Source organism: Mustela erminea, chromosome 3 (assembly GCF_009829155.1).
Source record: "Mustela erminea isolate mMusErm1 chromosome 3, mMusErm1.Pri, whole genome shotgun sequence".
Lineage (NCBI taxonomy): Eukaryota > Metazoa > Chordata > Mammalia > Carnivora > Mustelidae > Mustela > Mustela erminea.
In genome coordinates, this window is record NC_045616.1 from 152884462 (window position 1) to 152911688 (window position 27227).

At 46.7% G+C, this 27227-nt stretch overlaps 1 protein-coding gene across 3 annotated transcripts in view; it reads right to left on the reverse strand.

The window, feature by feature from the left end:
- Positions 1-27227, reverse strand: part of TRIO (trio Rho guanine nucleotide exchange factor) — a 224702-nt gene that overhangs the window by 34675 nt on the left and 162800 nt on the right. For 2 of the 3 annotated variants that reach the window (XM_032337739.1, XM_032337740.1), the window contains exons 34-36: positions 6286-6578; positions 4708-4878; positions 2105-2200 (exon numbers count right to left, since the gene is read on the reverse strand). In XM_032337739.1, coding sequence (XP_032193630.1) covers positions 2105-2200; positions 4708-4878; positions 6286-6578 — 560 coding nt within the window. Of the gene's footprint in view, positions 1-2104; positions 2201-2258; positions 3245-4707; positions 4879-6285; positions 6579-27227 lie in introns of those variants that run through there. The other variant, XM_032337741.1, reaches the window with a different exon arrangement.

The window sequence follows — 27227 nt, forward strand, 5'->3', positions numbered from 1 at the left end:
TGACGACGAGAAGGCTGACAAAGGCAACCTCATAACCTTGCTTGGGAAAACTATTCAATTATTAGACAGAATGATTTTAATGATCATATAATCGAGGAGTATAAATGACTGTTTTTAAAATGTTTAAAGATGCTTGAAAGCTCACAGGGTACAATTTAAGTACCCTTTGTTTAGACCATCAATCAAGCTGTCTCAAAGAGACTGCCGGGATGCGGTTTAGCTCAGTTCAAACTGAAACGATCCTAAACTCTTGACCAGTAGAGTCAAGTTCTTGGGGTTTTCTACCAAGTACTAGCAACTTTCCTAACTTCTGAGCCCATCATGTCGCTTTCAGAACGTGACTACCTGGGAAGAAATTCCAGTTATGGCACAGTGAAACAGTCTGAATTTCCCCTGATACAATTCCCACTTGACTGAATCAACCACAGTTTCATAGCAAATATGGTCAATTCCAGTCTATTTCATGTGGCCAGGGTCAGTGGTATTCACAGACAGACAGGCTGACCGTTTTCTTGCTATCTCTGATGGTTAGAATGATCAGATGATTAAAGAAAATCAGATGACTGATTAGAACCTATGGTAGAAGAAACAGGGATGATATAATATTACCCAGTTAATACCTAATGGAAGGAAGAGAAATTTCCTTGAAAAAGTATATTCTTTGATCTGGCAATTCCAGTGCTATAAATTTACCCTACACACACTTAACCAACATGGAGGTTTACCATAGTGTAAAACTGAACACAACTTTACACACACACACATATATATTATTATTATGCATTTGTTTAAATAAATTATATAGTATAATCAGGTCTCTGCCCCTTACTGGCTAGTTAAGTTTTAAACTCTGCGGCTTCAGTTCTGTCATCTCTAAGATAAAATGACAGTAATGTGTACTTACCTCATTGGGCTCCTACTAAGTTAATACAGACACAGAATAGTGCCCGCTACAGAAGAATCCCTCAGTAGATTATCACTGCATCCACCCAATGGACTACCATACAGATATTACAAGGAATGATGTAAACCTTAAGTACTGATGTGAGAAACTCCTCGAAATTTATTAAGTCTTAGAATATTAAAAACAGAATGAATCCTTTTTGAAAAACAGAGCATGGACAAGCACCCTCCCCCTCCCCATAAATGTTTGCACCCTGCACAGAAAATGTCTCGAGGGAAACATACTGATCACAGTGGTTACTCTGGAAGACCGACTGCTGGGAGAGGCTGAGGGCTTTTATTTTCGGAGGGTGACTTAAAAGATATTAAGTAATACACCGTAAATCCAAATGAAAGATCTCAGAGACAGTGAGAAGAACCAACAACCCATGTGTGCCTGCCATTGACCATGGGCACACCTGCGGACCTGAGTGGAATTGACCACACCTGCTAAAATGCTGTGAGCTCTGCAGTCAATGTAGGTGCAAGAAAGGATTCATCCTGGCTCCCGGAAAGTGTCTCTAACCCCTGGAATGTCCTGCCTGATGGGCCGGTCTATTTACCTAGGGGCCTTGGGCCACAACAGACAGTCCATGTCAACAGTGCCACTCTTGGTGGAGGCTCTGAGCCACGTGGTATCTGGATTTCTGGAGGGGTAGGAGACAAAACGGAGCCATGCTAGCAGTCAATCCTGTGTATATGACTGAGCTCAAATGAAAACGCTGAACACCAAGGCTCAGTTAGTGTCCCCTGTTGGGCAGACTCTACATATGTGACATAAAACGATGTCACACATCGTTGTCAGAAGTCTGCGCTTTCCACAGCTGGATGCTTGACCCAGGAGCCTTCCTGCACCCTGCTCCACGCACCTCTTCCCTGGCTGATTTTAATCTGTTCTTTCACAGTACAAACCGCAACTTGGGCTATCACACCTTTTCTGAGTTCTAGGAGTCCTTCATGCAAATTCTTGAACCTGAGAGTGATGTTGGGTCCCCCCAAACATGCAGCTGGTCAGGAGTGAGGGTGGTCCTGGGGACTCCGCCGGGGTAACCCTTGCTGGGACCCTGTGCGGACGGGAGCATGACGTGAATGGGGGCACGTCCATCTGCACGCAGCCTCTACGGCAGCTTCCAAACCTCAGACTGTCTGTGGGAAGCCTTACCATCTTGCTTTTCACGAGTTCTTCAATTGCACTCACGAGCTCGGCTGCACTCGGAGTTTCGGAGCTGGTGGGGCGGACTAATAACCGAGAGGAGGCCTACGGAAGAAGCGAAGAGAAAGAGAAGGGGGGGGGGATGCCTCATGTTAGTAGCTGCACGGACAGCAAATTCTCCTGCAAGCTCAATCTCTTTTTCAAAGTAATTCCAGACAAAAAGACCACAAGTTTGTCTTTGTTTGCAATTTATTTAAAGTCATCCTTTTAAATTTACATTCTGACACGAAATACTAAATAAAACCTGTCTGGGATACATGTGGAAAGCAGACAAAGTCTGTTTTTCATCCTTGGTCATGTAACATCAGAATGCTTTTCAGAGAGGTGACTGGGTGTGGGAGGTTGCTAACTTTAACTTTTGCAACTGCCAGCTAGGAGAGTGGCTAAGCAGGGAAAAATACAGAATCTGATCAATGTAAGAATGAAAGGCTGGGGGTCTAACGAGTGATCCTTTAATAATCAGGAAACCAAACAGGATAGTAAAAAATGGCTCTCCTGTGTTTATGGGCTCAACAGAAAGAAACAAGAAAGAAAAGGAAAGGAACCGGGGGTGCACTGACCAGACAGGGAAGAGGGGGGACAAGCTCACCATTTTCTGTGCCATCCATTTCCCCAATGATTAGTGCAGAGTACAGAAGATCTGTGGCCTCACAAGCTATGAGATGCCATTTACGGCTAGAATCAGGGTGTACAGGGGTTGACAGGTAAGGAATTTGGGGGAGGGGCTGCTGAGTTCAAGTTTCAGTAATTAGCAAACACAGTGTGTTTGCAGATTACTTGTGCCATTGATTAACTGGAAACTAGAAGAGGGGCATAATATGAACCTTGCTTCATATTAAGGACAGCAGAGATGCATGCGACACACGGCTAGCTGTCCTAACGATGCATTTCTCACAGGAGACAGATACGGATTTATACATTCACAACGAGGCTTTTACATGTGTGGATCCAGATATGTGATTTGCAAAACAAATGTTGGTTTGGTCTAATGAAATCTGGAGTATGGGGTGAAGAAAACAAGAAAAAAATTCAAATGGAGAGGTAAGGAAACTGAGCCAAAACAGACACAGAACACAAATCAACGTAATGCTGCAGTGAAAGTTTACAAAAAGAGAAAACAGAACAAAACAAAATATTAGTCACAAGATAATAAACTCTCTGGGACTATCACTACAGATTTTTATAAATGAAGAACTGCTACTGATTATACCCAATGAGGTAACACAATAACCAATAAATGATTTCAACGCACTGAAGTATACAGTGTAATACAGTCCTGAAATGGAGAAAAATACTCTTACTGGGGGAATAAGTCAACCAGGCCCCACATCTCACTTCAGCTAATCATCCAGATTTACGAAAATTTCAGTTTCCTGCTTTTCAAGGAAGGTACAGCTTGGGATGCCACAAAACAGTTTAGGAATTGTCTGAGAAAGGACACATTCCCCTTTCCTGGCAAGTCTGCTCTGCGCAGGGGGTGAGGCCCTGTCACCTCACCTCAGCTCCCAGAGCGGCTGGCCTGCACCCACATGCCCCAAACTCCAGTCTCCAACCCAAGCCACGTCCTGCAGCCAAGCCCCGCGGTGCTCTGACTGTGCACCCAGTGCCACCACGGGGGAGGAGGCGGGTTCCCAGGAGCTGGGAGGTGGCCACCCACGTTAAGACTAAGGTGTGGTTTGCCTCAGCCTCACAGCTGCCTATCATTGGGCCGGGCCAGAGTCATAAAACACGGGTAATCCAGCAAGTGACCGTGTTAGCACTGAGGAAGGAGTCAGGGAAGGAAAAAGAGGAAGAATGGGCAAAAATGATGAAAACACTGTTTTACTCAGAAAGCTTAGTTACTGCCCCCCGACCAAAACCCAAGGCCTTTAGTCATCTAGTCATCTAGTGATGACTTCATAGCATGGTTTTCAACACCTGGGCCAGAATGCAAGAGAATGTGCAAGCCAGTTGCCAGGTTTCTTTGGGACAATTCAGCGCTCTGCAACGGGGATGTGCAGAATAGTTTTAGATCAGGTAAGAACTAAACAAACAAAAACCCAAGCCTGGTTTGAAGCCTCCACATGCACCCAAAGAGGAGATTTACGGTTTTGAACTGATCCCTACACCTTGACACCTATCCCCACATCCCAGCTGATCCGAAACGCTAACATCAGGCATGCTGGACAGAGGGACTAGATAGCAGTAGTATCCCACTGGAAACAATGCTCGTGTGCAAAAACACCCTGAAGGGAGAGCAGGATGGCCTAACGTTCACGTAGGGATGCCGTCACCAAGACTGCGCGTGACTTCTCGGACTCCTCTCTCAGGGACCCCGGGTGGCACAGTAAACGGAAAATACAGTTACTTTCAAAGTAACAGTTACTAAAGCATTATTAAAAATGCTTTTAAGTACCCATGTGAGAAACTACACGTCGGCCTACTGCCTGGTCTAAATCGGCTTTGTTCTTCATACTTTGGGGAGAAATGCACATTTTCCAGGTGCTTGTTCACAGCCCCAGAGCTGCCAGCTGCAGCCACGAGGCTAGGGTGCAGTGACACGGGCCCCTCACCTTGTCGTCCTGCGAATCCGGCTGGAGTAGGCTATGCTGCTGGATGGCCATGGGCGGTGGGAGAGGCACAGCATCGGCCCCCTCCTCCCCTTCTTCTTCTCCGCAGCTCTGCATGCCCGACGATGAAGACTTGGAGAGCGTGCCACTGCTCAGGCCCTCATTCCGGCCTCTCTGAAATCAAACCAACATTTGCTCATTATATTCTAGGCCCAACGGTAAAGGTCAGCTCACAGAAATGAACCCTAAAAGGGTTAACTGGGAAAGTACAGCCAGGACAGCAACGGAGATCCCAAATCAAACGCAAACTCTTTCCACCCTAACAGTAACTGCTCATTCCGTTCCTGCAAGCCAACTACCTTGCCTGCCGACTTGGATAATGGAAGGGCCGCCGCATGTGTCTTCTGAAGGGGCCTGCCAACATTACCCATTAGGCTTTGAACACCTCTCATCTTCAACCCACCTTACCCCCCACCCCAGATCAGTTTAAAACTCTGAACCATTAGTAACTTTCATGTCAGTTCAGTTCCTTTGGTCTATTTTCATTTTTGGTAAATTGCTAGAATAAAATTCACTGGAATTAAAATGGCATAAGGAATAATATAACTAAATGCATTGGGAGAATCTGAAGTTAGTCTCACCTCAATTTTCCTCTGTTTTCATTTTAGAAAAATTGTCTGTTTTATTTCTACTAAGAGGACACAGATGTAGAAAACAGACAGATGAGAACATAATAAACCATATACTCTAGTGAAAACCCAGGGCAAAACAGGCCCAGGAAAAAAGCAGTAGAAAACGCATGTCTCCAAAAAAAATTAAAGGGAACATATCTTATCCACTCTGGCTTTTTCTTTTTGAGGGAGCTTGGCAGGCGGGGCTGGGGGTGATCTCGGTTAAAAACTCTAAGGGTCCCTCACTGACACCGCCAGCCGGACAGAACCAGCCTGGGGATCATGAAGGGATTCTGTTCCTTCAGTATGTTTAAAGCTCTCCACCCCAAACAAAAAGGAAATTAAAAAAATTCCTGGCTGACCGATAGACATTCATCTGTAATGACATGGAAATAATCCAGTGGTTAGCGAACTAAATTCACTGGGTGTTCTCTACCGAGGACAGATGTGAAGTATGACTCTGCGGGAGAGGGGAGGCGCACACGCTCCTCCTGGCCTTCCATGTCTGAAGTGGGTGCTTCCCCACACGGGGCTGCCCCTGCGGTTTAGGGGCTGCTCAGACCTTCTGCAGCACCCAAGGGCGCCTCCTGGCTTGTCTGTGGTGCGCGGACAGAAGGACCACGCAGCAGTGTCCCCTTCCTCCTGGAGCAGGCCCGGGGGAGCCCATACCTGGGCGGGGGGAGGCTCACGGTCCTCTTGAGTTTTCTCAGAAGCCACCAGAGGCCCGACCATGTTAGGGCGGAGCTGCTACCGGGACAGCTTGTCCCCACCGAATCCAAGTTTGCCACCAAGGGATTTAAGGAACAGCCAGTCCCATGGGCCCAGTGAGACACAACCCTTCCTACGACTTCCCGAGCAACCCCGGGGGGTGGCGCCCAGTGAGCGGGCTCAAGCCCGGCCGGGCTCTGACCTCTTCTACGGTCTCATCCTGCGGGGTGGCCGCGCTGTCGTCCGAGTCCTTCTGCGAGCCGGCGTCGGCGCTCTTGCGGACCTCCCTGCTCTTCTTGTGCTTGTGCGCGAGCTTCTTCACGTGCCCGTCGGCCTTGCCGCTGCTCAGCCGCCGCACCGGGCTCGTCAGCCACTTGCGCAGCGTGTTTCCCGGCCGTTTGGGGCCCGGGGAGCTCTGGGCCCCCATCATGTGGGGCTGGAGAGAAGCCACGGACGCCGGCGGGCTGGCATCGTTACTGGAGACGGACAGCGAGTCTGAAGGACAAGAGAGACATGGCAGGTTTGACAGAACCGCCCTCCAGGAAACCCTCCCGCCGTCCTGGCGGCGCCGTCTTGCCGACCCGCCGACGCAGTGGAGCCCGGCGCGGCGCGCAGGACACGCGGCCGCCTCCGCTGTGGCTGCCCACTTCCCTGCGGGGCGAACGCCACGCTCACACGCACACGCCTTTCAAAGTGTCCCAAACGTGAGTCGCTCCCAGTGACACTCTTCTCAAGATGCACCGTTCCCTCCCCACACCCCAAGTCACCAACGCTGAACACCAGTGTCCTTGTCACACAGACTGAATATGTCATCACTTAAGACATCACAGGGGTCAGAAGACAGAATTTTAAAATTATTTTCATCTACTTTCTTGATAAACAAAAGCTACAAAAGAGGACTTTAAAGGAAATTAAAAATGAATTGTGACAGATGAATGTATAGTCTGAACACAAGAACAACTCCGTAAGCCAGCGTGTGTGCGCACGCACCCAAATCAGGATGGATTTGACCCCGTCAGACTTTGGGACAAACGACACCCATCTGGAAAGCTGCGTCACGGCAAAGTCAGCGACTGTGGAAGGGATAAAGCCTGGCTGGCTTGGGGGGAGACCCAGCCTGTGGCCAGACTCTGGAAATATGCTGGTGGTCGGGGTGGGGGGTGTCTTTGCCCTCAGCCTTTAAGTGACTTTGCATGGAGGTAAATGTCAGCAGCAATTTACAAAAACAATAACACATTTTTAAAAGAAATGTGAGGGGAAGCCTTCCTCAAATAACCAAAATGCTTTACAGAAAATATATCCAAACAAATCTTTTTACTGGATCTCAAAATCTAGTCAACCCTGAAGTGCTGATTCTTTAGGAGAAAGAAAAAAGAAGAAAAGCTTAGGAAACTGTGGTGCTCACCAAATCCATGTAGTTATGAGGTTTTATTTTACAAATAGAAACCTGGTGACCTTGGACACTGCCTGGCCCTCTCCTGAGCACTTGACTCTAGGGTGTCACTACAGTGGAATGGAATAAAACACTTTACACTTCAAGAAATGGAATGAGATCATCGCTATGCTTGTTATTTTCTTAAATCTTTTGAGGCCTTAAAAATATTAAAATTAATCTTTGAGAAGATCCTATCCTACAGACCCCTGTGTTCCCTTTATCCACGTCTGTGGCACCGGAGACCATCGTTTGCTGTGGTTACAAAGCAGAAGCGCTAATCCCCCCAATCCTGTGATTATATGTAGGAGAGTCAACAGCAGTTTCCCACTTATGCTCCAGACACCAGAATGAGACGGCAGATCCAGGTCTCACTGCTGTCCCATGCCTGCCCTGGGCGAAGCCTTGCGCAGGTAGAGTGTACAATCTTCCATAAACAGATGACACATTTCAATCAGGATCACTCATTCTTAAAAATCTACATTTTCTCAGAACTAGACTTTGGTTTCAAGACCAGTCAATACAGATGTAGCATTTTGTTAAAGAGTAAAAATCTTTTTTTTTTCATCTGTGTGTATATATACACATATGAATGTGTGTACATATACCCATTCGTTTCTTTAACTTTATTTTAAAATGAGAGTCCCTGCCAGCCTTCCATGTCACTCCCCTTTTCCTTAGGTACTGTCTGGAGAGGAAGAAGAGCATGAAACCATTAAGGTGGCAACACGCACACTGTGAGGACTTCCTAGAAACCTCCTCAGGTGCGGATTTAGGATGAAGGGCAAACAGGGAAACAGTGCCTCAGGAACTCTTGTGGAGGGACAAGAAAGACAAAAAGAAGGGGAAGGTCTGGGTAATCTATGTACCAAATGATAACTAACTGAAGTGTTTTAAGTTCCAGCTCTCAGCAAGAATCTGTGCTAGCCACAGCAGGTGACGTTTCTCAGCCATTTACTGTGCTGGGATCCAGAGCCAAGCCCTTACCTGCCACTGAACACAGAGGAATAAAACATTCCTTCACCCATGATGTCCACCATATAGTGCTTTCTAGGACCACATAACTATTAGGCCAGAATATGACACACAATGTAAGCGAGTACAAATCCTGTGGGAGGCTGAGAAGAAGGGGAACCTAGTGGAAGGATCACAGAAGGTTTCATGACGAGGGAGCACGGAAGCGGCCTTCGAACGAGCTAGGCTCGAGTAACTCACGTAGGCAGATCACGAGAATGGCAGTTCCACGAAGGCAGGGGCCTCATCGGCTGTTATGTGAGGTATTCCCCAGGCCTGCCACGGTGCCTGGCATACAGTAGGCACCTACTATGTATCAAACAGAAACATCAGAAATCCCAGCCTCAAGATGTAGAGGAAGCTGAATCATCACCCAGATTTGAAGGACAATCATGTCTTTGATGTATATTTGTCCCGCTGGATAATGACACCGAACAAAGGGCTGTGGAGGTGGCACACAGCTGGACACACCCTGGGCTGGCCAACCTCTGACGAGCTGCGCCTTGGGTGAGCCAAGAGGGCAGGAAAGAGATTGAGGCCAACTTACTGCAATACGACCGAATCAATGCCAGGTCTTCACTTTCCTAAGCAGAATCCTTGCCCATGACGAGTAACAGGGAGCATGACCTGAGCCCACGTAAGAACCTCACCTGCGTTCCGTGCCCAGAAGTGAGAACTGGAGGGAATGTGGCATGAGGGCAGTGAGCACACCAAGTGAATCTTAGGAGGATTCCTAGACACCCACTGGAATTCTGACAGGCTCTGTCCACCAAAGCCACAGGGCCACCAGGAAGTGGACGAGAGCATGGTGGGTGGGAACGCAGAACAGTCCCCTGAAGCATAAGGACCTCTCCTCCGGTCACCAGACCCAGCAGGCCTCAGGAGGCATCAGGAACGCTTTGTGCAACCCGACTGGCCTAAAAAGGATCGCTCCCAGGACATTCTAGCCTTGCTCGGAGAGGAGCTGACGGTTGGTTGTAAGAATGGCTCAGAAAGAACAACAGGAGATAGCATTTTCTAGCTTCTCTCTGTGGGCTCAGCTGCACTGGGTTTGGTTCTTTGCACTGGAAGTAGGTTCAAAACAGAGTTCCTCTTTATCTGGCAGGTCAGGGAAGATAAACATGGCCGTGGCCTGGATGTACCCTCCCAGACCCAGGAAAGAGAAAGAGCTGCCCAAGGCCAGAGTTCACCTGTGATGAATGCAGTTCTGAAGGGGAGAGCAGTTCTCTTCCTGAGGTGCTCTCAGGAAGTGGTTTATCAAACCACTTAATGACACTGTTTCACTTTACTGGAATATTCAGACCTTAGAAAAATCTAGGAGTAATTACAAACTAAGAAGAAAACTGTATTGAATTTTAAGTGCATTGTTTTAGTTGTTGTTGTTTTTAAGTAATCTGAGTACCCACGAGAGGCCTGAATTCACAACCCAGAGGTCAAGAGTCACACGCTCTACTGACTGGGCCAGTCTGCCTCCCCTACACAATGTCGGAAAACAATGTCATTTCAGGAGTGTGTAAAGGTAGAGGGAAATTTTCTTCATCTGTCTCTAGGATTAGCAGATACTTTGTCTAGTGCACGTCTGACATGTCGGTCCCAATTCTGGTGATTAGCAATAAAAAAAATGACCAAAACCAAAAGCAAAATAGATGAATCCCTTCTCTGTCCACTTCCGTCTTTAATAGTAATTAATGCTCAATTCTTCACTGGTTTGATACTCTTTGAGAAAAACAACAAATTGTTGTTTTATAATACACAAACTTCTTTGCCCAAATCAATGGATGCTAACAGCCCATTTTATGGTCTTCACTGGATTGCAATATAATGCGTAAATCAGAAATTTAAAAACTTAAAAATTATTTAAACCTAGTATACTCATTAATAGAATGAAATAAAGAGCTGCTTTTTTTTTTTTTTTTAAAGTTAAGTGAAGAAGAGACTTTAACCACTAGACCAACTGCTCTGCTGCAAATCTGAAATTAAACATGTCCTAATGGTACTTAGTGGAACTAAGGTCTCTAAAGCTATTGGGCACCAGGTAAGGGTAAGTCACAAAACAAACACAGAGCTTAAAAGTCTCCTTGGGAAGACCTTAAATTACTTGTCTGCACATAGGTGACTTTCCCAGGGGAGTTCCTGGTGTCTGTGATATGCAGAGTCATGTCCTGCCCAGGTATAAGCACTGTGTGGCCAGGCCCCCTTTCTCCAAAAGTCCACCTGCTCTGGATTAGAGCGAGGACGGCTCAGGCCAGTGACACGAGTCATCTGCAGGTGGAGGCCCTATGGCCCCAGCTCTGTATAAGCATCTTCTGCCGGTACTTTCCCAGCTGGGTACCTGTCAAGACAGGAAGCCAACTGTGACCTCAGACTCCAGGCTTCATGTGGGTGGGCGCTGGGTCTGGTGTGTTTACAACTATGTGCCCAGCTGCCGGCAGGATGTCTAGCACATCCTTGGTGATGAGTAAGTTAAGTATATGCTGAATAAATGACAAATGGTTGGGAGAGCAAGGCGACTGCCGGTTATGGGCTAGCTCCCCGACTAAGTATATTGCCTGATAACTTAAGCTGACCGCAATGAATGGTCATGTCCTGACTTGGTGGCATATATCCTCCTCAGTTGTAAGGGGAGCTCCAAGTAACATCTAGTCTTGGCCAAGTTCACGAGTCTGTAAATCACTTACTCACAAGACGGTTAGTTCAGAGTGGACTGAGGCTATTCTCGTAACGATCTGCTCTATGTGATGCTTCCTCACAAGGTAGAGAGGCTGCTGTCTTGGTGGGGGCCAGGGGACTGAAAGAGGGTTCAGGAGTGAACCGACCTGAGAAATAGGATGGAAACTCATTTGTCACTCAGAGAAACCATGTCTGTTCCTGTTTCCACCTTCATTGGTGTCTCTTGCCTTCCCCTCAACTCCTAACTTCTTGGAATAGAAAAAGACCCAACGCTCAGTACTGCTGCTTTCTCACCCCATCCCCGGCCTTCCCAGCCCCCAGAATGGCTCCAGTCACATCATGTCTGGTTTGGGGATGTCGTTCCTCTTTTTAGGGAAACTCCACCAATTCAAAGGTCAGAGGGAGGATCAATTATGTGACAGAAGGAATTCTAGACTCGTCAAAGGGTCTCAGCCCAAGTCTGGCTCTCCTACTCAACAGCCATGACCCCAGGCCAACATTCTGACATCTGGATTTCCTCATCTCACAGGGCTATCATAGGATTGTATGAAATAATGGGGTGAATGAGCTTTACAAACTGTAAAGTGCTATTTACAAAGGTAGGATGCTAGAGGTGACTTTCTCCAAGACTCCTCAGTACTACACAACTTCCTGCTACACTGTATTTATGGTCCTATGAGCACCCAGAAAACGGGGACTCAATGTAATCATCTTGGTAATCACAAGCCTCATGTGGTGACCAGGACGTCCTCAAAATCATTTTGAGATGAAGGATTTATGAAGGCGCCCAGGTGGGTTACTTCATTTTCTTCCCATTTGTTTTTAAAAAACTTGTCCTGTATGAAGAAGAAAAAGCAGTGTAAGGAGAGGCTATCAGCCCATCGCAGTCTTTTAAAAAAGGCCCTTGATTGTGTACACGAGAAAACCATTTGTGGCCTGCCTAAAGCCTAAGAGAGGAAATCAATTCAGGTTTATCCCCTTATTTTGAGGGGGAAACCAAGCCCACATAGACGGCTTCTTTGCTAAGGTCAGAGTTCACAGAGCGTGCACACTAGATTTCTTAAAAAAAGGGAAGAAGCTCAAGAAAGGAGGGAAGGCAGGAGTGTAGGAAGGAGTCGCCCCCTGTGAGCGCACAGAACACCGAGACCGGGGGAAGATGAATCACCTTTTCGTTTCAGGCACTAACTCTGGGACATCTGTGATTAATAAAGCACTTTTTTTAATGTAAGGAGAAAAGGAGAAAGGATCATATCCTGCTCGCTGCAGAGTAAGGAGTTTCACATTTCATTTAGGCCGTGTCCCTGCTCGACAACGGCAGGACGTCTCAGGATGTTTATAATCCCACAGTGCTGAGCGCGCCCGGGTACAGAACGAAGAACTTCAGCCCCTGGAGTGGAAAACATTCCAACAACACCCCGGCATCCCCTTGCGGCACTCCTGCTGCCTTTCTTCCTTCTCTGTCCCCACGGCACGTGGCTCTAAGAAGGCAGGGGTGTGCTGTCTGTTCCCCCCGTCTCTGCAGCGTTTAAGCCTGCTTTACCCTCAAACAAGTCCTCTCCGGATGCATATTCATTCAAACCCCACGGGCCCGGGGCCTAGTCCTGTCCCGCCAGGTCCTGGGCTGGGTACCATTCAAGTCCTTCAGTTTTCTGAGGGTGGAGTGACAGTGAGTCCTCCCCAGGCTGCTGGGAGGACAGGAACAAGCTCGGTCTTTGTAAAATCACAGTCTGACACACACAGGAGGCAGGGCTCCCACCTGTGCACACAAACAGAACTTGCAGAAGGAGGCAAGTGGGGGTAAGGGAGGCACCCCGGGGCCAGGCATGGGAGGAAGGGACAGCTGGGACAGTGAAGGCCTCACCTCTCCAGGTGGCCGGGGCCGCAGCCCCTCACCGCATGCGGCCCATATGCAGAGACATGCGCCCCTCACCCCACATAATGTCCTCCAAACATGCGCACATGGGACTGGCGCTGACAGACGTCTAATGACGCATGACCCCCACACAGATGTGTACCCTCAATCTTGGCAGACTCTCCAATAACCAGTTATTGAAATAGCTCACATTTCAAATTCTCCTGCACTGAGTGTCCCAGAATAACTGTAGCTCATTTCGAAGGAAGATATTCCCATCTTTCTGTCCACTGTACGTGCTTGAGAATCCCTGTCCGGTGGACAAGGCCATGTGAGGTCTTGATCCAGCCTCTAACCAGAATCAGCCCAGCTTGGAGCTCAGCGCCCTCCCAGGGCAAACTGCTAACTTCTGATTCTAGTGATGAGGAAGTGAAGCCATGTTTACTTAGTAGCTATTGCTAGAGACAGATTATGTGCTAAAGGAAGATAAGTCAAGGACACTTTGGGGCAGGTGCACCTCATATCTAAAAATAATCCCCTCAGACTGTTTCTGACCAGACTGGGCAGCGTTTAATCAGGTGCATTTGGTCTTCGTCAGGTTCTCAAACCTCTTGTCAAGAATTCAATGCAGCAAATCACAGTTTAAATTAGGAAATTGTTGTACCATACCAGGAAGGTCACAATGTATGGAAAATCAGATCTAAAATTTACTTGATCATGGAGCAAAGAAAAAGTTGCTTGCTTATGGCTGCTGACTGGGTGGTTCAAATATTCCAGAGAGAAATTTTCACAATAAATGATGTCATCTCTATACTTATCAAACTGGCTTTTAATTCCTTGCTTTGTGGAATCAAGGTAATAGCTTTTTGGAATGGGGGGATAAAAAGGTCATAATGTACTAGAAATCCTCTTGAAGATCATAAAAAGTGAGCTAATCAGTAAATTACTCCCCCAGATGCGTTTCTAGGGATCGCATCCTCTCTTTGTGTCACACAGTGACTACAATGACCTCCACAGGTGAAGCGTGTTAATTTACGACAATGAGACTTGAGAGAGACGAGTCTGGGGTGTTATTGGGGGGAGCTTCACATAACGAAGGGGAAACTGACTGGCCCCAGGATACGGTTATACTTCTGGTGGTTCGGTATACTGGAGCAAGTATTTTTGTATTTCCAAACTTAAGTCTATATTCTATTTGTAAGTATCTGAAAATTTCTCTTGATTGACTTCTTTTTCGTTCTAGTTACCTCACTCTTAACTGTGTTTCACTCATCTCGTGTGTGATTCAGCAGCAGTAATGACACCTCAGGGGCTGAGACATACCCCGGGCGCCCCGCCTCAGTCGGTTACCTGCTGCCCTCCACCCGCCATGGTCCGGTGTCCTGCATTTCCCGGGCTTCACTCTGGCTTGAAACTGTCACACAAATTCACGTTAACACAGGAAATAATCATTTTTAAAAAGTTAGAAGCTTTTAGAAGCTGTGCAGAGGTACCAAGCAGCACGAGAGTTTGCAGAATGATGATGAGTGAAAAAAGTGGCAAGAACATTAGAAGCAAATTTGCAAGGGGAGTCCTTAATGCTACAATGTGGGCTCTGTATTTGCTTTTAAAGATGAGGTAAACACAGAAAACATGAAGAGAAAGATTAAATTCCCGAGTTGTTTGTTTTTTGCTTTTTTAAAATAATCCCTAGATTCACCCAGAGGTCCGGCATAGCACTGTAATGAAGAACACATGGTCTTTGCTGCCTGAGAAAATGTACATCTATGACCAGCACATTCGCCTTTTCCTGTGCAGCCGCTGTCCACGAATTGACACTAGTGTTCACTAGCAGCCCACCTCAGGGGACCCCTGAATGGAAGGACACAATGTAATCCTGGCATCAGTTCATACACTGCCGACCCAACTAGAAACAACTGGCCTGGAAGAGAAACAATCTCTCCAACCTTTCTCTTGGTGGAGGTTGAAAGAGATGGATAGTGGGGACAGAAAGCATAGTGTCCCTTTCCTGGGCTTAGGGAGTCACACCATGAAAACTGAGTGGCTTCTCACCACCACAGAGCACGCGGAACATGAGAGACACAAGGTTTGTAACCTCTATCTAACCAGACAGACATGCAAATGGAAGTTGCACGTGCAAGTTTTGCTCTTTTGACTCTTAGAGAAATCTCAAAGTGCTCTTTCTGAAAACCCTTAAAAGATTACACAATCACTTGAAAATGTGGCTGTTTCAACAAATGCAGAACTGCAAGCATCATTTTCCCTTGAATTCATTCTTGGGAGGGGAATGCTAACCTGTCAGAACTTCTAGTCAGGAAAAGCATCTCATCTTAAAGATCTTTCTCCACGTGAATTTCAACATTGAATTTCCAATAAGGAAACCTGAAGAAATTCAGTAAAAATGAAAGCAGATGGCATAATCCTTTGCTTGGCTAATCAGATGAACAGGATATCACATACTGCCAAGGGGAAATTTGAAAACACCTCAGAAATGCAATCATAGGAGTCATTTTTGATAGTGGAGAACACAAAGGCTGGATTAGTCTGGATCAGTGTTAGGAATTTAACACAAATCTAGTGAATGGCGTTATCCGTGCCCTGAACAAAAAAGGCTCTGGCTCATTGGCTGGATGAGGAATTCTCTAGGGACAAGTAGATCTGTGGCTGGTGACAGTTCATCCCCAGGCTGCTGGCTTCTAGGAAGAGGTGAGCTAGGCAGCCGTCCTAGCTTGAGACCAGGACACTGGCAGGAGGCAGCGTAGTGATGGTAAAGGTGGAATGCTATGCTGTGCCTTGCTGGTCCGACTCCCCCCCGCTTCCAGGGTGGTGGCGGAGAACCGGGCACATGTGGACCGACGGCTCACCTGATGCAGACATCCACACATGGAAAACCAGACTGTTACAAAACTCAACCACAGTGTCAGAGAGTTCTTGTCTTCGTTTTCAAGCCCACTTTTATATTGGGGCATATTTCTTCGTGAACCTCCTCTGCCTAGGACAAACACTGGCTTTGCTGGAAGAAAGCTTCTAGCCCATATTCCTGTTTTCTCTGGATAACAGGGACATTTTCTTTGCCTCTTATGCAAGTTATCCCTGGAAATATATGTTTCTGAGAGATGAACAGCAGGCTTTCCTGCAACCAAAAGCCTAAAGTGTCACAAAGGGAAAAGAAATCCCCAAGGATCTATCTTGCCAGTGATGACAGGGTATTTGGGCTCATTCCTGACTTTTACACAAGGACAAAAGCAGATGTTTAAAGATATCCTTGCTGGGTGGAAGAAAAGACAGTTATTTGAAAAAACTGCATAAAAGCGAGACTGGAAACACACACACAAATCCTGCAAGCTGCAGACATTTATGCATTTATGTCTACCAGAGTTTTCTGACACCCTCTGGCCTGTCCCCACACTCCTGATGTATGAGCTACGTGGCTCTCCAGCACACATCGGCTGGGAAATAGAATGAAATGTGGTGTAGCCTCGGCGCTCACTTGGAAAGTTCTCCAGCCACTGAGTGGCCCCACTGCCCATACTGGCCCCAACCATGCAGCTCCATGTGAAGTCCTGGGCACAGAGGGGCCTCTGACCCCTCCCCAGGTTCTACTGCTCTCTCCACACCAGTGAACAGAAGCTGTAAAGCTCCAGGCCAGGCTGCTCCCGTGGAGGGTCTGCAGGAGAGGGCCCTGCACGTGGTACATGTACAGCCGCCCAGCACCACCACGGGGTCCATCAGTGACATCCTGGGGCATGCTGCCCTCGGCCCTGGTCTGCTGACAGCTCAGCAGCAGGAAAACTTCTGAATGCTCCTCTATCTGTTTGGCTTTTTCAGAAGCTGAGAACCTCTGTGTTCCCCAAAAGTCAAATGGCTGTTCTTTCCACAAGCTTACTTAAGATGAATACCACTTACACAAAGAAAGATTATTACAAACACAAATACCGTGTGTTTACTAGATTACTTAGTATTTAGTGTAGTTTTTAGGGATAATGAGGTTTTTCTCTGAGATAAAATAATGGGTTCTTGATTCTTAATTTCTTCATTTGGGAAGCTATTCCCAGGGCAATACAGCATTTATTATTGCCCTGAACAGATAATCATCATTTAAGGGAATAGAAAGTTAATTTCGGGGGAAATAAACAATTCTGTGATGCTCACATAACATTCCCTTTGTCTGATCCTGCCTTTCAGAGGTTCAAAGACTGCTAAAAACATGCATGTTTATCCTGTGGGCATAACCGTTCCTGAAATTCAACACAAAGTGTTAGCAGTGAAAAGACCTACCCTTATTTGAAGGAAGCTTACTTGTTCTGTATTCTTCATGATGAAGGTTATGTTTTTGGTTAATGTCTGATTAGTTATTGGTAAAAAAAAAAAATGAAATAAATCAGCCTACCTTCTTACAGAAGAAACCGAAGATTTTCTTAGGGGGCAATTTGTAGATTTCCTTAAAGTTGAAAATGTCTCTAAATGAAGCGGGAGGTACACAAAGATACTCCCATGCAAAATGGTTTAAAAGAACATTCTGTAGTTAGTGGTTTAAACTACATGACTGATTTGTGTCAGGCGCTAACAGAGTTCTCCTCATTCATACACAAATCTATTATTTTTAATTAAGACTGGATCCAGAATGCCAACATTCAAAAGCCTTTTTCCTACACTCTAGAAAATGAATTGCCTAAGAACATACCCAACCAAAATATGCTATAAACCACGCAGACTTATGTTTTCATAGAGCCACATAACTCATTTCATAACTGTATACTGAATTTTACATAGAATTAAGAAGAAAAAAAACCACCCAGCCTTGGAATGTTCTGCAGTGAGCTTGCCAAGCGGTATCACTCTTCACGTCCTGTACGCAGCAGGTTAGCTGAAGCCCCGGCCTCTAGGGGCACGGAGTATTAGTTCGGAAAGAGTTACAGCCGTGGAGAATGAGGAAATGGATGGCTTCCCCCCTCAAACCACAAAGCAAATATCTAGTACATTATATTTTAGGGTCCCTGGTCATTTGGTTCAAAAAAAGAATAAAGAAAACAAAAAGCCCTAACCAGTTAGGAATCTCTTTCACAATTATATTTTAGTAATATGTCTACCAAAGGCAAAATGCTGCTCTAACTTAAAGCTAAGCACTTGAGAACTGGGATTAAAACGTTAACCACAGTGGAAGAGGCCAAAAGCCCAAGGTGTGTGGGTAGCAGTCCCGTTGTTCCCACCCACCACCAAGCACACAAAGGGTTTAGGGGCTGCAATGCCAAACTTTAATCTGATTTTAGGACACCCCACCCCACCACCGCGCTACAAGAACTGAATGGCACTGAATTTTAGTTTTTACATGACCAGTCTGTAATTTCTTGAAAACTGCCCACTCTCGTCCTCGGATGTTACATAGCAGAACAATGACAAAAGTAAAAAAACACAAAGAAAAGAGGGTCAGGGCGACTCTACTTGGAGCTGTTCACGGAGCCAGCACTGGAGGCGAAACCCCCTCAGGAGAAGCCCCGGAGCCCAGGACAGGCCGCTTTCTAAGGATGCCCGCGCCTCCCCCGGCCTGCTCTGAGGGAGGGGCAAGCACAGGGAGAGAAGGAGGGAAGGAAGGGGGGAGGCCTGGAGTTACTCCAGGAGGGAACAAAAGCCAGCGCGGAGACAAAGGGAATGAAAAGAACGCCTCTGCTATGAACGCCAATTAATGGCACAAATCCTGTCCTTGGCGTTAATTAGCGCCCCGTGCGACAGAATGGCACAGCCACAGACCAGGAGGAGGCAAGGGTAGGAAGTGAGCAGCCGGCCTCCGCGTGGGGCGCAGAGGCCGGCGGGGGCGGGCGCCGTGTGCTGGCTTTCTCCTAGCTGCAGAGAGACAAAGGGAGAATGTTCAGTGTTTAGCTCCACGTCCCAATAGGCACATTCCCTCCTTGTTATTAAAGACTCCCTCCCTCTGGTGTGCTTCTGGGCCACAGGGCCACTGCGGACCAGACCCCTGCGACTTCAAGAGATGGAGGCGGGAGGGGGTGGTCTTCGGGTTCCGGACTCTGTCCTTGCACAGAACAACTCTGGTCCTATCATGCTGCCAGGTGTAGGTCTGTTTTCGGGACGGTGTGACTTGTTCTTTATTTTAACAAGAAGTAACAAGAGAAACCTTACTCAGCGATGCATTTGAGAAAATGGACAATAGATATGACAGAGGAGGTTTCTTAGAGTTGAGTTTTCAAAGTAGGAGTAAAATATGCAACATTTCACATGGAAAAAGACTAGAATAAAACGAAACTGTGTCCACACGTTATCTGCCAATGTTTTCTTTCCCTCTGCTGCCCCTTCTGTAAATTGTCTTTTTTTTTTTTTTTTTTTCCTATTCCCATAGAGTGTCAGAGAAACTGTATGTTTTGGGCTCGTATTTGTACGGTCGGATGTGAGGGCTGTCAGAACTGACTGGGAGCATCTGGGCTGTGGCTCCTCCCCCAGTGCCCCCAGCCCATCCTCCAAGGCAGGAAGAGGAAATGGGGGAAGTCTCCACGGACTAATTTCCAGGCTCATTTCCCCCACACTCCCAGACAGCCTACCCTGGGTTTATGGACTTGCTTGCTGACCACGAGGCCAGCTTTGAGCACCTGGAGGAAATTCTTCTGAATAAAAACCCATAAATTTGTGTTCATCCTGAAGTCGGGCTAAAGAAATATGCTTAGAAAGAGCACATACCAAAGACAGATCACAGCTAAGAGCAGGGCTCTGCTCCTTGTCGAGAGAAGAGGAAGAATGCCAGAGCCAGGAAAGGTCATTTTGATTGAAGGCTTCTAACTTGGGGCTTCGAGGGAACTTCTCAGTCTATTTTTCTTATTAACTGCAAAATGTTAATACTTCAAAATTTCATGTTCACCCTCCATAAGGCAAATAATTTTATGTTTCTTTGCATTCTGGCTGGAAATACATATAAATCCGGTATGTTCACACTGTTTTGATTTTTGTTCCCTGAAACTAACACCAGAAGCTCCGAGAGACAATTAAATACGTGTTTGATCAGTGAAAAGTGAGAAAACAAAGTTATTTTTAAAATTGCAGGTATTTTAATCTCACGAAGAAAAAAGAGCCTTTAATGTAGTTTTTAGAGAACACAACCATAGCAGCAGCAAGCAGGTGTGTGTGTGTGTGCATGCGCGTGTGCATACATGTGTAAGGTGAGGAGAGCACAGTTGAGTGTGATGCACAAGGATTTAGCTGAGGTCACACCAGCAGGGGTCGGGGAGGACAGGAACACTGGTGGCGGGACTTCTACAGTAACACTATTCCCATTGTATTGTCGTGCATATCCTGTCTTAAACTCTGACTCACTTAAAAATACTTAAAGAGCAAAAAAAAAAGAGATTTGAGATAGAATTTAGTTTGCACAGTAACTTGTGTGAAAGGGCTGTCGTAGCTCAAACAATAGAGTGCTGTGCTAAGCACTTTGGTGGTTTTCCTTTCCTCACAGGAAATGGGGTGTCCTGTGCACGGGCCCCCCTGCTGAGCCACAGGCAGGGCTGTGAGCCCACGTGCACACTTTCAGAACAGGTGCACACTGTACGTTCCCTGCATTAAGTCTTTCAAATGTTTCCCTTTAATTTATAAAAACAAAAGCTGCACTGGTGAGAATCCACATTCTTCAAAAAAGAAACAGGATTTGAAGTAGTTTCGAGGAGAACGATAAGGCACACAGTTCCCTCTGTGTGTCCATCTGTTTAACGTTAAGGAGGATCACTCATTGTTCTTTTCCGTAGGAGAATATGTACAAGCACTGGGATAGATTCCATGTGTCCTACAAAAGGGTATACTTAGTTCAGAATGAGCATAAATTCAACAGTTCCTCTATCTTATCAGTGTAACTGGGCTCTCCCACTGGAACTGTCTTAAAAGATAATTTATAGTTCTATAAAACTCGAGTTCTTTTCCTAACAAATGCTTTGCAGTATAACTCTCCAGGTTTATGGCTGTGTAAGTTATTGGTAATGGCAAGGTCTGCACATGAAATGGGCTTTCATGAAGATTATTCCAAGCAAGACTAATTCACATTTGAAGGAGAATGCTTCAATGACTATGTCTGAAAGCAGAAAAACAGCCCTTTCCCCAGGGTGCTTCAATAAATGAACCCCTAGATTGCTCTAAAGGACAGCTTCGCGGGCTCTCTAAGGTTTGTGGGCTATTTTAACGTATTTCGGGGTTTATTTTTTGGGTATTACTCAAAAGCATTTTTCTTTTTCAATCTGATTTATGTCTATTTCTGCATAATCAATTTTAATAAGTAGAATCAGAATGTATTAAAATATCACTCTGATATAACACGGCATTCTGAAAATTGTCTTGGAATTGCTACGAAGGTTGGGGAAGAGATGGACTGTTCCATTTTGCTTTCTCTCATCTGTTCTTAACTCTGAAGAGATTGGATTTTTTCTTCCCATTTGAACCAACAAATTCAATATTCAAAATTCGAGGGGACATGAATTTCCTTCCAAATTTGGGATAGCTTAAAAATTTTGTGGTGACAGCATGGATAACATCACTTGGACTTCCCATTATAGTCTCAGAACTGCCAGAACAAAACTCTGTCTAGGGGAAATGAAAATGTTACTCGCTCCAGTATTTAAAAAGTTAAATAATGGGCGCCTGGGCGGCTCAGTGGGTTAAGCCGCTGCCTTCGGCTCAGGTCATGATCTCAGGGTCCTGGGATCGAGTCCCGCATCGGGCTCTCTGCTCAGCAGAGAGCCTGCTTCCTCCTCTCTCTCTGCCTGCCTCTCTGCCTACTTGTGTTCTCTGTCAAATAAATAAATAAAATCTTTAAAAAAAAAAAAAAAGTTAAATAATGTCCCTTCAGAAGAATTTCTAAGGAACTAAAATAACGCTAGGAATCATAGTCTCTCTATAAAAAGAATACTCTGTCTTTTTAAAATCCATTATCTCTTGGCAAAATCGCTCATTAAAATATTTTGGTCTAAGCTTTTGGTGATGCTTAGGCTACACTGCGGGGAGGCCCCCTACTTTTACTCCCATTATGCAGACAAAGAAGTGAGGTTCAGAGACATAAGGTAATTTTCTTAAGACCCAGAGCTATCCAGTGGCTCAGATTTTAAATGAGACTTTTGAGGTTACCAACTGTTTCCTCTCCTTTACAAACACTATTCTTTCCATCACTGAAGAGAACTCATGGATCATGTCTGTCCACCCACCCAGTGCAGAACGCAGAGCATGCGGTGTTACTACTGGACCCGCCCGGCCTGGACACCGCCACAGAGGAAGGCCATTCTCAAACAACATAACAAACACAAATGGGGTAAAAGTTAGGCTCGGTGACTTAGAAATGTCTTGATAGCTTTGCCAACCAAAAATACACAGAATATTTATAAAAAATAATGTGTGAACCAACAAATTCAATATTCACGCAGCCAACAATTATCTCTTCCAGGGCCCACTAAGCAGGTAATTTTCTTGTCTTCTTCTGGTATTTCATGAACAAGCAAGTAAACAGTGTCGCTTCCCTCAGATGCTAAACGCACACTTTTTGCTGTTTTCCACCAACAGCAACAGCGGGTCCCTCCGCCTCATCCCTTCTCCCTTGAGCTCACAGTAAACTGGAAATCTCCAGAAGGTCTCACCAGGTCCCCGGGTGGTCCCCCAGATGCCCACTTCTGAGGCACCAGTGTGGGTCATGGCCAGTCAGATAGTGGGGGCAAAGCTCTCGAGTGCACCAGGCCAGGCCCGAAATCCCGGCCGAAGCCAGCCCGGCCTGCAAGGCAGAGACGGCCTCGTGGGAGACTCGTTTTAATGGCTGCACCCCCTGGACAGATGTGGAAAGTGGCTATTGGAAAGCCAGCCTGCTCCGGAGCGCCACTGGGCAGTTCTGTGGAGACCCGCGGACCTCGTTCCTCCCCTCACGTCATTCTTTTGTATCCTCTTGCCTTTTCCTCAGCGTTGGAACTTACCGACTTCTCAAATGACCTTTGCAGGAACCACGTTTTCTTGCCTTAAGCCTGACTGTGTGTGTAAAGCCAGAGCCTGGCACACACACACCCTTGAACACATGCGGGGGGCTGCGGGAAGCACACTTCTCCACTATCTTATTATAGGGCCGCAGTTCCTCGGAGAAGGAACCAGAGAATCTACACATGGATGCGGGACAGTGCCTCCCCCCAACTAAACCTGGAACAGACAAGAGACCAACTGACATCGTAAGAAGGCGACGTGTGGCACCGATCACATTAGGCTGTTTACATGCCGTTTACGAGAAAGAGAGCATAATCAAAAGCAGTCCCCTGATATTAGAATGCCTCAGAGCCCAGCCGTCAGTCAACACGACTGCTTCTCGACCCACTCCGAGAGCCCCCCACCGAACAGTTCCCCGCACCCCCGGCCCAGGCGGGCAGCAGCACATTTCAGCATGAGCCGCTTGTTTGAAAGCATGCAGCAGCAGCGCCGGCAGCCCCCGGGGGACCCGGGCGGAGGGCAAGCAGGCTGGAGGGGGCACGGGCGGGGCGCGGGGGTACCTAGGTCGAGGATCCAGTACTTGCAGGTGCCGGGCGGCCCGCCGCTGCGGTAGGCAGAGCTGACGGCGGAGAGCGAGTCCAGCGCCTCGACGGGCTTGATTCCGTTGGGCATGGTGGGCGCTGAGCGGGCAGCAGGCAGCAGGCTCGGAGCTGCCACCCTGTCCGTCCCCACAGGCAGCCAGAGTCACCCCTGCTGCGGCCGAGGTGGGCCCTCAGAAGCCGGCGCAGTGCGCCGGGGCGGGGAGCGTGCGGCCCGCGGGCCAGGCCATGCTCAGCGGACGCAGCTCCCAGGGCGGCCGCCCCTCTGCCTGGCTTCTGAGCACTGCTTTACAGTGGGGTTTCACATGTGGGACTATCCAGACGCGCCGGATTACAGTCTACCACAGTGCCTCTAATTGGAGCTCAAGGAAATTCTGCGGGTGCACTGGGAGCCAGCTGTCTCTCGTCTCCTGCGCGAGCCAGAGCGGCGATTTCCTGACGCTGAAATGTGGAGTGACGGCCGCCCTCCCCACGCGGGCCCTCCGACTCGGGCTTTGTGCACGTTTGGACGGAGGGCTTCTCTGAGGCACAGAACAAACAGTGCCTCCTGATGTGACTTGATAACAGAAAGAAACGCAATGCAATTCGGTCCCTAGCCAACTGGTGACATCACTGTGCTAAAATGCCTCTCCTCGCTTATTAGAAACATATCTTCCTTCCTCCGCACAAGCAGCGGCCAGCCCAGTGAAAGTAAGCATCTTTACTTGTGATTCGTAAAGACATTTTTAGGAAAGCATCTTAAAAGCTCATTTTGGTCCTTTTTGGAAACTTGAGTATTTTCTTTAGCCTGCATCAGGTCTTACTATTTCCTTGAGAGTTGCCCCGGGGTCCCTCCCTTGTCTCACCCAGCAGGATGGCTTCGTGGGTGACAGTTCACTGTTTAACAGTCATGAAGTCAGACTTTGCAACTTCAGGGGAAGTGTATGCACTCTCCTGTGTATCATGAATTCAAGGAGCACACAGAGTGCTCTCCAAACTGTACTGTGATGGCCCATCTCCTGCTTTGAGGCAGGCACCTGGAATATTCTTCCCACATCTCAAACTGTAATGTGCCCCTCAGTTACTTAAACATTTCCTGAGGGGGTGTTACTTGTTGAAGCTTGTATGTAACAAAATCACACCCTGCCTTCCTGAGTTATTAATAATTCTTCTATCTCTATTTACCCTAATTGCATCAATGATGTTGTTGTTTTATTGTTTGCTAAGAGAAAATGTTCCTCTTTAGTTCCTTAAGAGTTAAACTTGTGTTCTCCCTCCCCCACTGCCCACATTAGTTGCGAAGTAAATTTGGAAAACTCTCAGAGTAAAAAAATGTGAAAATAGCATAGACTTCTAGTTTCTCAGTTTAATACAATACACAACTACAAAAAAAAAAAAAAAAGAATAAATTCAAGGCACCCAAAGAAAGCTGTCTTGAGTGCTTGTTAACACCTCTCCAAAACAAACTGCCACAAAGTAGGATTTGTCTCATATTCTTCTCAAAAGACCAAAAGCAAAGCCCAAGGTTGTTTTTCCCCATGACAGATCCAGATGGCGTACTCATGCCAGGACCAAGCAAAAGGCAGAACTCTGCACAGAACACTTTTTATGAAAGAAAACTCTATTACTGAATAAATAACCTTCTTTCTTATTGGGGGGGGGGGAAGCAGTAAAAATTATGTCCTAAAGGAAATCGAGTTAATTGACATTCTAAGGTTTCATTTACTACAGTCTTTATTAAATATTTCACTTTGTCTCTTTCCAAAAACACAGGCTGCCAAGCAAGGGCTATTAATTTAAAAAAAAGAGCTGTCAAGGGAAATTAATTACTTTATGGGTAATATATGTTCTCTGCTACAGAGGAAGGGAATGATCCTTAAAAACAAATACAACAATTTTGGCTACGATACATGTGACATTTCCCCAGTGACTGTCTTCTTCAAAGGCTGAGCTCAGGTCTGCGAGAGAAACACAACACAGAAGGGGTGAGGGAATCAAGAAGGAAGCCTTCGCTTTCCCTCCTTCCTTCTGTCCGTGGAAGTGCGAGCTTATCACAGAGTGTTTAGTAGGTAACATGGCCCTCTATAAAGTATGTAAAGATAAACTGTATTAAAGGCACTGCGTGACTCCTACCTGTAAGGAGTGATCATCGAACCCATTGGACGGACAGGCAAGGAAGCAACTGAGAAGTCAGTGTCGGTAAATGCAAGGTGCCAAGGCAAAGGGGGAGAAGACCCAAACCGTGGGGCAAAAGCTTCCCAGAAGTAGGTTCTGAACTCTAAGACTGCCTTCTACCTTGGCGGTAGGACTGGAATTGGCTCTAAGAGTCTGCACCAAGTTCAGGCCAGAAAGACCCAGGGCGGCCTTGGCAGCCTACGGACAGAAAAGCTTGGTGAGGACCGTGGCCGTGGGTGGAGAACGGGAAGGGGAAGGCAGGAAAGACAAAGGCTGGGGACCTCAGTTTCCTGGGAGCTGCTATGGAAGGGATGAGGATGTGCTGCAACCAGCAAGGAAATCGGAAGCGACAGAGAAGTTGGAGAATGGGTGTGGGGGGCAGTCAGAGCTCTGGCCACGGAGTGAGCCGCCCTGGAGTGTGAGAATTCTATCAGGTAGGAAAAGAAAGGAATGGTGAGCTCAGGCTAGCACAGACGGAGATGAGCTTTGCCAGTAAAGGGGACAGACATGTAACTACTCCTAGAGGGCAGGCTGAAAAACCATCTTAGGCATTTGGGATTTCTGATTTGTCTCAGATATTTATTTGATGTCTAGATACATAATTAAAAGTGTCACAAAGATGGGGCACCTGGGTGGCTCAGTGGGGTTAAAGCCTCTGCCTTCGGCTCAGGTCATGATCCCAGGGCTCTGGGATTGAGCCCCACATCGGGCTCTCTGCTCCGCAGGGAGCCTGCTTTCTCCTCTCTCTCTCTGCCTACCTCTCTGCTGCTTGTGATCTCTGTCTGTCAAATAAATAAATAAAAATCTTAAAAAAAAAAAAAGACATTAAAAAAAAAAATAGTGTCACAAAGAAAAGAGAAGCTCCAAGGCCCAAGACAGTGCTTTTAAAAACATTACCCAAGGTTTGTCTGTGAGGACCAAAAGCAAGGGGTACTGCGAGGAACAGGTGAGAGATACCTGTGTGTCAGAGGTTGACTGTTGACTCCTGGCTCCATGGTTGTGTTTTACAACCCCCCACCCCCCAAATAAATCATCAAGATCAACTAGGACTGGGATGTGTACAAATATGTGCTCAAAATGTAAGGTAAACACAGTAACAAAGGACCTAGCCATATTACAAAAGAAAACGTAGTCACACTAAAGGAAGGAGTTTTCCTCAGTGACTCTGAAAAATGGTATTTTGATTCTATGCTGCAAACCAAAGACAAAAGACCTGTAAGTTTGTGTCTCACAGGGGTGTGGGTCAGCAGTACGAGTGGGTAGAGTTGAGTTTTTTAAAGTCAAGTCATTTTAGGTAAATAAAATACTCCCTTTCCAAAGAGGAAAAACACAGGCTTCTAGATGAGGACAAAAATGTATTTTGAGTGACAAGATGCAGGTGTGTCACTGTCACAGAAGGTTACAGGTGAGGAGAAGGGAAGGGCTAGAATGAAGTCTGTGCTGTTGACCAGGAGTTGGGAGGTTTCAGGGTGATCTGAAGTCCT